Below are 11,112 nucleotides of genomic sequence, written 5' to 3'. Positions count from 1 at the left end.
CCTAGCTGCCTTCCCTATACAAATAATAACCTTATATACTTACCCTTGATGTCTTCTTCCGCGTAACTTCTCTCCTAATGGAGATCCGCCCATCTTCTGTAGCTCCTGCACCGCGCGCCTCTGGTCACGTGACTTATGCTACCTGATGTCACATCAGTCACGTGACATGGGCCGCGCGGTGCAGGAGCTACAGAAGATGGGCGGATCGCCGACGCAGGGCTTGTAGGTAAGATTGGGGGCCAAAACACGGGGGCACGGTGGCAGCGCTACACAGGGGGCACCATAGTTCGGGGAACTTTCCCCGTGGCACACTCAACCATGTGTCCCGCGGCACACAGGTTGAAAATCACTGCTTTCGAGGACATCTTCCACCAGGATCAAAATTGTTAACCAAGCACACTTACATGCTCGTGTGTGCCCCTTCTTGCAGGATCTGCTCTTCTTTTAGCTGCTTATGGCGTGGTTTTTACAAAAAAAGCTTTGCTATTTATACAAATTAGCCTGAGGGGCTCGAGGCTCAATAAGTGTTCATGTAGTCTGGAGCACCTCAGGCTAATTTGCATAACGTTTAAGACACAGATCAAATTGCTTTGCTTCTGACAATACAGACCTTTCAATAGCATTTGGCAGGTCCATACTTCTGGTGGGCGATTCCAACAGTCATCATCCCCGTGGATAATTGGGTCCCAGGCAACCAACTGAATTGCCCAATGACTCGAGTCAACATTTAAAATGGCCAATAAAGCCCTTATGATTCCAAAATGTTAAATGAATCAATATTAGTTTATATTTTATTATTTACACTCCAAAATGCATACACTGGTCCAGCAGTAATATTACATAGAACAAAATAAATATTGTTGAAATGAAGTCTCCAGGTGCCCGCATGCCGGCCGCTGGCAATGAGTACTGTTCTCAGTCTGGGCTGATACATTCTGGATCATTATTTGCAGTCTGGAAAAAAAGTGAAATGGTAAGTAAATATATAACAATTAATAAACTAAGCTTTTTATAATGTAAATAAATGTATCTTATAAACAATAATTGAAGGTAGCATCTATTATAATGCAGTCTGACCTGCCGGCAGCATGTAAAAAAAGAAGCAGGAACTGAGCAGTTTATACATTTTGTCATGCAGCAGCATGTTACAGAACAGGAGGCGCTAAGTAAACTGTACATTGGGGGGTATTCATTATTGACTTTTCAACAGTTTTTTTGGCAGTTTTTTCCCTTGCTGTGCCTTATGCCCCATATTTATGAAGTTTTTGTGCTACAATATTGGTCTTTTTCCGACACTAACACCTTTTTGGTCACTAAAGTTGGGCGCAACTTGGTAATCCAGACACTTTTTTTCAGTTTCTATGCTCCTGACACTTTTTTGGCACACAAATCGATAAGCAATATGTTGGTTTACCAAGTTCTATTTCACCTTCATGAATGTGGAGACAATTCTAAAGCTTTTTGGTCGCTAACCAATTCATTAACCCTTTGCGTCGCAATCTAACATCCCAGTGTAAATTACTGCGCAATTTGTGAATGGAGCTGTATGCTACAGAGCAGGAGGAGCACAGTTCACATTATCCACAGTTAGCATTATCCACAGTTAGCATTATCCACAGTTAGCATTATCCACAGTTAGCATTATCCACAGTTAGCATTTTGTAAAGCAAAAACAGCAAAGCAGTTTGTATATTTTGCCCTCTCCATAGGCAGCATGTTATAGAGATGGAACAGCTGAGCAGATTGTTAATAGTGTCCTATCGGCAGGCAGCATGTAATAGAGCAGGAGCAGCTGAGCAGATTGTATATTGTGTTCAATCTGTAGGCAGTACGTTATAGACCAGGTACGTTATATAGCAAGTGACCTATTTGCAGTTACCATGTTATAGAGCAGGAGGAGCCAGGCAGATTGCACACCTTGATCTATCTCCAGGCATCATGTTATAGAAAAGGAGGAGCTCAGCAGATTGTATATCCTGTTCTATCTGTGGGCAGTATGTTATAGAGCAGGAGCACAGCAGGTTGTAGGACAGGAGAGCTAAAAATATTGATGTATAGTTTTGTAGGAAAAGTATTTGTATTCATATCTTACTATTTAGTGTTGGGAAGTCTAGAGGGCTATCAGTGATTGACAACCTCTTCTATATGTACATACAGAAAAAGCTGCCAGTCACTGATACAATTGCCTTCTTATCTTCTCAACACATACACATCCGAGATGTAAATGAATACATCACATCAAAGGGGCCCTATTCACTTTAAGCACATCTGCTAATGCATGCACAGTAGTAGTTATTATTTGTAGAGTATATGATAAAATCTATGAGGTACTAATATGTTCTTCCATAAAACTGCTGTACACCCTGTTTCCTCATTCATAGGCATAGTTAAGTTTTTAGTTTAAGCTCATGTTCTCCAAACACTCATTAAAGATGAGTAAGACAGATCTATTAGTACAGCGGAGACTGACACAGACACTCAGCTGACAAGATGTAGCATGATTCTTTGACACAATTATGTTTGTTACAATAATAACCTTGCCCTATTTCCTTCTCCTGTTTCCTTAATATTACCTGTTTAATTAACAGCGGTGACCTTAACTTACTTTGAGAGTAATGTTACGCATGTGATATCTTACATTACCACATATAGGAGTCAGCAGAGTAATTGCGTGCTATATTCGGCACAGATGACTTAGCTACTCTACATGACATGATCATTCCTTTCAATGCTTTTTTATATAAAGTATCAATAAAAGCGAGTTCTTACAACATCAGGTGTTACCTGTGACTTCAATTGATCTGGATTGAAATATTATAGAGGAGTATACACCTGCTTATGGGAGGTCTATGATTCTGGACTGAACCCTTGATGTTCATGGTTATAGGATGTGATTTTTAATGACCGGATACAGAGTGTGTTTGATTCTTTCCATGCATGCATTCGCTCATATTTAATTTAGAGCAGAATGATCCATACATTTTGAGTGGCACTCAGGATTTGGTGCCTAATGTAAACCAGTTCCACTTGGTTTTGTCATACAAATACTGAAGCAAAAACTGTACAGCTATGCTAAACACTAAGACCCAATGGGGGACTTTATTTTTTGGGGGGCTAGGTGTTCTTTTTTGGTGCCCGTTTTTAGTGGTGATTCGCACTGTGATGTTATTTTGTGGCATATAGCCTTAATTTATTTGGAGCACAATAAGAAGAACAAATGAGCATTATAAGTGTTAAACCACATTTAAGAAGTGGTTTCAAAATAGTGTCGTGATTTAAGAGCAATGATAAAAAAAGAGTGTTGGAAAAGATGCTACATTATGGCATCAATATATAATATGGGGAACATGGCGAGGCAACAAGAACAAAAACAACCGCCAAAAATCTGCCACAAAGCTGATAACAAATGCACCCTAATAGTTTTAAAGGAACTCCTCCATCAAAATCAAGCATGATAAATCAGAGACACCTACTCATAGATCCAGGCAAAGTGACTGTGGTAATCTTCTTATATTTTTTGTCTATGACCTCCATCCTTCTAAAATCGACTTTGGGGGTGTTACCAGAGCCCTTCTGTGCTGCACTTCCCCCTCTCCCTGTGTGCTGAAACTTCCTCTGCTGTTGTGAGAATTAAGTAGGCAGAGGGAGGGGGAACTGCTGAGAGAGCAGAGAGGAGGGTGAGACAGTGTAACAGCCTGTGAAACCAGAGCACATAGGGCTCTATCTCCACAACACATCTGACTTGTTAGCATAATTTTAAAAGTAGATTTTAGAAGGAAGGAGGTAATGGATAACAAATATAAGAAGCCACAGTGCCTGGATCTATGAGTAAGCGTCCCCGGTTTACCATGCTTGATTTGATGTTTGATTTCCTGATGGCCTCATCCAACACACAGTGACACTTCAGTCACTGAGGACATTTCACCTGAATTAACTGTCCCAAAAAAATTTAATTTGGATTCCCTGAGGCGAATTCAGGATAATAACTAGTGAATTACACTTAAAATACTGTGGTTATTTTTCTTCAACTTCACATTAAAGGACATCTATCACCCGATCAAGGATCGAAACCAAGCACACGGACATACTGGTACGTGCCCCTTCTGGCAGGATCTGATCTTCTTCATAGATAATACATACATAACCAACATGGCAACAGGTTAATTTCAATGTTGGGAGGTAAATAGAAACTTTAGACAGCAACCTGAATCCAACAGGCCTTATAAGGATGCATTTAGAAATTACATTTGCAGTCAAAGCCACCAATCCCTGAATGTTTTGAAGGCTTTTATCTTTTATGGCCAGGCTTTGAAAGATTCTGAAGAGTCAACCAGCACATATAAATGAAGATTGTGACAAACATATCAAATCTAAGATGGATGAACACTTTTCAAAGTTCTGTCTTACCAGATTTTCCATACTGTATGAAAGCCATGTGAAAGAATCTTGCAGATATTTTGTGCCAAAGCCCATGATCCGGTTTGCAGGGTGAGTAGAGAGCCCTACAACCTGCTTCGTGAAGTGAATGGAGAAAGCGAATTTCATATCCTCAGGAGTTACATCTGAGTCCCTTTTTTTGATGCCTTGGTCAACATAGACATCAGCAAGTTGCTTGAATGAACTGTATGAGATGTCTCTGAAAAAGCTACTGAGGGCAGGATCTTCTTTAATCTGATCATGAAATAGGCAATTATTAATTTTTGTATCAATCATTATTTTATCATTTGGGTTAGATCAGGATGTAAAACTTTTAACTACTCCTCACATACTGATGTCAAGGTAAAACTCACCTGTGTATATAATATGTGATTCAAACTACTTGATCCTTTAATGACTAGCATAAAAATACTCTACAATTCCCGATAGTTACATAGAAATTTAATAACATATGGTAAAATTGATAATCAAAATGGTAATTAAATGACCCAGTACTGTATATATTCCATACCTTTCTGTCATAGGCATCGCCTTCTTTTTGAAGAATACCCACAATCTTTTTAATTGTAGATTCTAGAGAAAAGGAAAAATAACAGGTATAATTTTTTGTCACAATGCAAAAAAAATCCATATATTAGAAAACTGTCTAAAACAATATAATATTTTAATAATAATACTATGAGTAACCTGCATAACCGTCTTCCTACTGGGTACTAATTATGTACATTTTTTTTCAGTACCAGATCTATTGTGGAGATGAGTATTTACAGAGTTTTTTTTTCTTTTTGCAACTAGTTTGATGTCCAGCATTAAAAATGACCAAAACATTTATTGGATTGGTACTGAATAATCCTAAATTTATGTAGATTAAGTGACCTTACCCATGTCATATTTTCCATCTATTGAATCTCCATTTGAGCTGTGCTTCCTTCCACTGACATCCAAGTTTTCAGTATCTTTCACAAGAAGCTCAATCTCAGCAGACACTTGTTCATAGTAGCATTCTTCATTCTTCTCAGCTACAAAGATTACATTATGTAAATGATGACTTATTTATATATGCAGTATCTTAAAGTCATGGAGGCAAATCAGTGCCCATAAAACAAAATCCACAACAAATACATTGGTGGGCTTTTCTCTGTTATATATTCCATAAAGAAATGCTTTTTTTGTGCAGCATTTCCCGATGTGTGGACATTTCCTGCAGGAAAGACAGTGGGCCACATTTACTAAAGCATAATGCGCCAGTTTTCTGTCGGACTTTGCACATTCTTTTATGTGCAAACTGCTTGCATATGTATTTAAGAAATGTCCGTGCCACTATTAACATGAATTGTGCAGCCGCGCACATGACTCATTTGTGTCGCGGCTGCACTATTCCCAATGAGACCAAATTTCGGCACTGAAATGGGCGTTCCAGTGCACAATTGGACCACGCGCCACATTTATCATGCAAAGTCCAAAATAAGTGTGTTACCAAAATAAGGTGCACCAAAAATAGCTGCTGCACTCTGTTGGAACTGTGCAAGGGGCGGCAGATTCATAAAGAACCGGTGCCACAATTCATGAACCTGGTGCACTCAGCACTATACACAGTCAAACTGCACCTTGTGCTGTTTGTACTGTTTTCAGTAAATGTGGCCCAAACACAAACAGCCTGTGTAAATATGCAGTATGGTGGTACAATCCCACAGGCTGCACACAATGCAGTGGACAGGAGTCCCTGCATTATATAGAATTATAATGCAGGGACTCCCGTCTACTGCACTGCAGCCCGTGAGATCGTGCTACTATACGGCACGTATACATTCGTGTGCAAGAGCCCTAAAAATGTACAAGCAATAAACATACAGGCAGGGAGGTGTACAGATCCAGGGTGGTGCAAGATGGTGATCCCTTGAAAGAACATGAAGACATGTGATCACCATAAGATGACATGACCCAACTGAAGAAGATCTCATATTTCAGATGGAAATGGCTGAATAAGACAACACTGGCGGAATTTATACTTGCTGTATGTTGAGGATAAAGGGACATAATGAAATATTTAAAAAAGCAAAGGAGATTTTTTTTGTTAAAACCACTCACTCTCCATACTATGACACATACTTACGTGGTGGAAGAGGACATGGACTGTACATCTGTTTCAGTGGAAGATGAGTGGGTCTTTTCAATTTCTCATCTGCATTATTTTTCTTAAAAGAAAGTGCTTTTCGGATAGTAGCTTTTTTCACACTGCTTTTCTTTGTAGTGTGATCTGAATGTCCTTCAGTAGATGATGTCAATGAGACTTTATTGACAACAGATACAGTTTGTTCTGAGCTGTTCTCTTCTTTTTTAAACAGCTGACTTAAAAAGTTCTTAAACCAAGATTGTTTTTTGACAGCTTTGGCCTTGGTAATAACTACAGGTTCATCATTTGGCAAACTGGCTTCGCTGTCTTTCTTCACATTGTCCTGTACTTCAGCTTGAGGAACAATAGTCATTTTACTTTTGTTTGCTCTATATGTGCGCTTGGTGACATCACTGACTGACCGCTTCAGCTTTTTCTCTTTTCTATGCTCCATACCTTTTGCTTCGCAGTTGCTAAAACTTCGTTTCACATATGTTTCCAGCACAATTTTAGCCTCCTGCTTGCTTAAAGAAACAAACTTTCCTCTTTGTTTTCTCTCCATCTTTGGGCTATTGCTTGTTGCTTCTTCCTTATTTTGTCTGTATAAAAACCAAAACAAAATATGTTACTACTGTGGAAATTATTTCCTTAAAATGGGAAACATTGTAATTATGTGACACTCTGACCATAAATTATTACAAATCAAACATTTACATGAGTATCATATTCTACCAGCATATTCATATTGATTTCCTACAATAGCTCTGGTAGTGGAAAGGTGACTGTCAAATTGCAATTTTAAAGTCACTTGTATAAACTTGTATTATTATTTCCAGAATTTTAATATTTTGTACTTTATATTGTAGTTTACAGACATCAAAAGGAAATAAAAACTCAAACATTTAAAAAAAAGTTTAGAAATCATTTTGTATTTATTTTATGCACAGTTTAGACTGTAGGCTAGTCTTACATACAGGGATACACAAGACTGCACTGGTGTAACAAGATCCCTCAAACAGAAAGGTGAGCTCTTTACTATTGCAGGAGGACTGAACTCAGCACAATGGTTATGTAGTCTGTCTTGTTTGGTTCCTAAATAAGACAACATTGTAACTAAAGTTACATTTACATATATTCAAGGAAACTTGCTAAATTATCACAGTATATGTCCCATATGGAAGCTTGCAATCTGATTACTACACACTGGCTAGATGCTCTGCACCTGAGATATAGGGAATTAGTTAACCAGATGAACAATGTTACATCTATGGAAAACTGTGTACATCTAAAATATAATGCTGTCAAAAATTTGTCAAGCAGTAGAGTGGTTGGTTCTTGACGTACAGTCTGCCATCAAAATTTCTCCTTATGGAGATCTAATTATTACTACAGTCCTTGAGATACTGTACTATGGGTATTGAATATCCAATATTGTATTGGAAATCCCCTTTAAGGAATTGAATATTAAATGAATGACATATCAATATGAAGCTGGTATTCTGCAAAGACAAGGTCAAAATTATATTTATAATAAAAATAAATATTACAGTGCATTCACATCCATATCAACATATAAATCTAATTTCTATGAAGAAAGGATGAATAACACAAATATTTTGCTTTTCTTTATCTCTAGAACTCACCTTCCTGCTTCCATGATAACTTGTGGCTTCTCTCTTGTTCAGCTGAACATCACTGCACGTGCTCTCCGGTGTCTTCAGTCACACACAAGTACTTCAAGGTGATCTCACTACCTATTTATAAACCACCAATGAGCAGGTAGAGGGTGAATAGGAGGCTCAGCCTACAGTGCTATGCCAACAATACATAGAAAGCTCGCAACTACCTTCTGGTGTTTACGTGGTTTGCATTTCCTTATTGCTTTGGGCTCCTTTGAACTTTGAACTGTAAACAGATAAACTGAAACCAGTTTTACATGATTGTGACAAAAGGGAAGCTGTTGAGGCAAGCACCTCATTTTCAGAAAGTCAGTCCGGTTCCAGTAACAGTAGGTGATAAACAAATGATTATATGACATTCACAGGAGATAACTGCTCCAGGAAACCCCCCAGAAAATAAGAAAAAAAAAAAGGTTGTAAATAAATTGTGGTTTCATACACAATGCAGCAATGGATATCCAGCACTGGACGATATCACGTTCTGTTAAAAGTTGAAACTTTATATCATTCTTTTAAAAAGTGCATAAAGCAGTGGGTCCAATACATGAAATGTGTTTCGGAAATGTCTTTCTCAAAGTCCTCATACATACTAAGTGTGAAAGTCATGATACAAAGTAAACATGTTATCTACTTGGACACTCATCAAGAAGCTGATGAGCCCATGAAAGAGCTGATCACAAACAGTTGATTGGGTATTTACCCCGGGCTGTTTGTCCTAAAGGGGCCGCCTGCATGTAGACTTATCTATCTCCTATTATATGTCTATTTCCTATCTATATATGTCTATTTAACCATTCATCTACTTAGCTTTTTGTCTATCTATTTATCTATCCTCTACTATCTATCTCTCATTTCTATCTATCTATCTATATCTCATTTCTATCTATCTCTCATATCTATCATGTCTCTCTCTCTCTCTATCAGGGCCAGATTAAGGGTGGTGGGGGCCCCTGGGCGCAAAATCTGGTGGAGGCCCCCACTGAGTGCAGCGTGCATACTCGTCCTCCTGCTCACTATCCACTATCAACGCAGTAACACCGCTACATACAGCCGCCTCATCCCTAGTAACACAGCTACATACAGCCGCCTCATCCCTAGTAACACAGCTACATACAGCCGCCTCATCCCCAGTAACACAGCTACATACAGCCGCCTCATCCCTAGTAACACAGCTACATACAGCCGCCTCACCCCAGTAACACATCTACATACAGCCGCCTCGCCCCCAGTAACACAGCTACATACAGCCGCCTCATCCCCAGTAACACAGCTACATACAGCCGCCTCATCCCCAGTAACACAGCTACATACAGCCGCCTCGTCCCCAGTAACACAGCTACATGCAGCCGCCTCACCCCAGTAACACATCTACATACAGCTGCCTTGCCTCCAGTAACACAGCTACATACAGCCTCCTCGCCCCCAGTAACACAGCTACATACAGCCGCCTCGTCCCCAGTAACACAGCTACATACAGCCGCCTCACCCCCAGTAACACCGCTACATACAGCCGCCTCACCCCCAGTAACACAGCTACATACCGCTACCTCGTCCCCAGTGACACAGCTACATACAGCCGCCTCACCCGCAGTAACACAACCACATACAGCCGCCTCGCTCCCAGTAACACCGCTACATACAGCCGCCTCGTCCCCAGTAACACAGCTACATACCGCCGCCTCGCCCCCCGTAACACAGCTACATACAACCGCCTCGCCCCCAGTAACACAGCTACATACAGCCGCCTCGCTCCCAGTAATACAGATATATACAGCCGCCTCGTCCCCAGTAACACAGCTACATACTGCCGCCTCGCCCCCAGTAACACCACTACATACAACCGCCTTGGCCCCAGTAACAGAGCTACATAAAGCCGCCTCATTCTCAGTAACACAGCCGCCTCACACCCAGTAACACAGCTACACACAGCCGCTTCGACCCCAGTAACACATCTTTATATAAAGCTTCACCCCTACCAGATATGCAGTCCCATTTAACATACATCTCAGACCGCACCAGACACCCAGTCCTGCAGTTTATACAATTACACACATTTATACACTGATATATACACACATAAAGTTTTACACTGGTATGATTGCACCCATATATATACAAGTATACACACATATTTATGTATCCATATACATTTATACACTGATACACAGAGTATACACAAACTCATAAAGTATGTACACACATACATACATACATACATACATCACACACACATATATATATATATATATATATATATATATATATATATATATATACACACATACAGTATACATTGACCATATATACACATACATGCAGTATAAAAACACCATATACACACAGAATATACACACATACAGCAAATACACACATTCAGTATTAACAGCATTTTCACACACATACGGGAAATACACACACACACATTCAGTACACAGAGCATATACATACATACCACATATACAGCATATAAACATAATCATATATATTTAAATGTGCACATATATATGCTTATACAAATATATGCGTGTATAAATATAGTATATGCAACTATACACAGTATATACATATAAATACATGGAGAGGTGCTGGGTTGGGGTGAAGGAACCCGTTCTGGAGTTTCTCCTTTCGAGGAGGGAGAAACCAGAATTCCCCTTTTGACAATGACAGGAGAAGAGGGAACCAGGCCCTTCTCGGCCAAAACGGAATCACGGCTATGACTGTCGTTTTCTCTCTCCTGATCTTCTGTAACACTCTCGGAATGAGAGGGAACGGTGGGAATATGTAAAGAAATTGGTCTGTCCAGTCGAATGAGAGTGCATCCACCACTACTGGGTTTTCCTGCTTGTACAGGGAGCAAAACTGGGGAAGCTGAGAGTTGGACCT

The 11,112-nt window shown here is 39.7% G+C and overlaps 1 protein-coding gene across 5 annotated transcripts in view; it reads right to left on the bottom strand.

Moving 5' to 3' along the window:
- Window positions 1–784: 784 nt before the first annotated feature.
- LOC140119060 (uncharacterized) overlaps window positions 785–11,112 on the bottom strand; it is a 31,626-nt gene continuing 21,298 nt past the window's right edge. For 2 of the 5 annotated variants that reach the window (XM_072137684.1, XM_072137688.1), the window contains exons 2-6: window positions 6,551–7,149; window positions 5,319–5,456; window positions 4,949–5,010; window positions 4,408–4,671; window positions 785–954 (exon numbers count right to left, since the gene is read on the bottom strand). In XM_072137684.1, the coding sequence (XP_071993785.1) occupies window positions 916–954; window positions 4,408–4,671; window positions 4,949–5,010; window positions 5,319–5,456; window positions 6,551–7,149 (1,102 nt within the window). In that variant the 3' untranslated portion in view covers window positions 785–915. Of the gene's footprint in view, window positions 955–4,407; window positions 4,672–4,948; window positions 5,011–5,318; window positions 5,457–6,550; window positions 7,150–8,193; window positions 9,031–11,112 lie in introns of those variants that run through there. The other 3 variants (XM_072137687.1, XM_072137686.1, XM_072137685.1) reach the window with 3 other exon arrangements.

Source organism: Engystomops pustulosus, chromosome 2, assembly GCF_040894005.1.
Source record: "Engystomops pustulosus chromosome 2, aEngPut4.maternal, whole genome shotgun sequence".
NCBI classification, from domain to species: Eukaryota; Metazoa; Chordata; class Amphibia; order Anura; family Leptodactylidae; genus Engystomops; species Engystomops pustulosus.
This window is presented reverse-complemented; position numbering and strand designations above follow the sequence as displayed.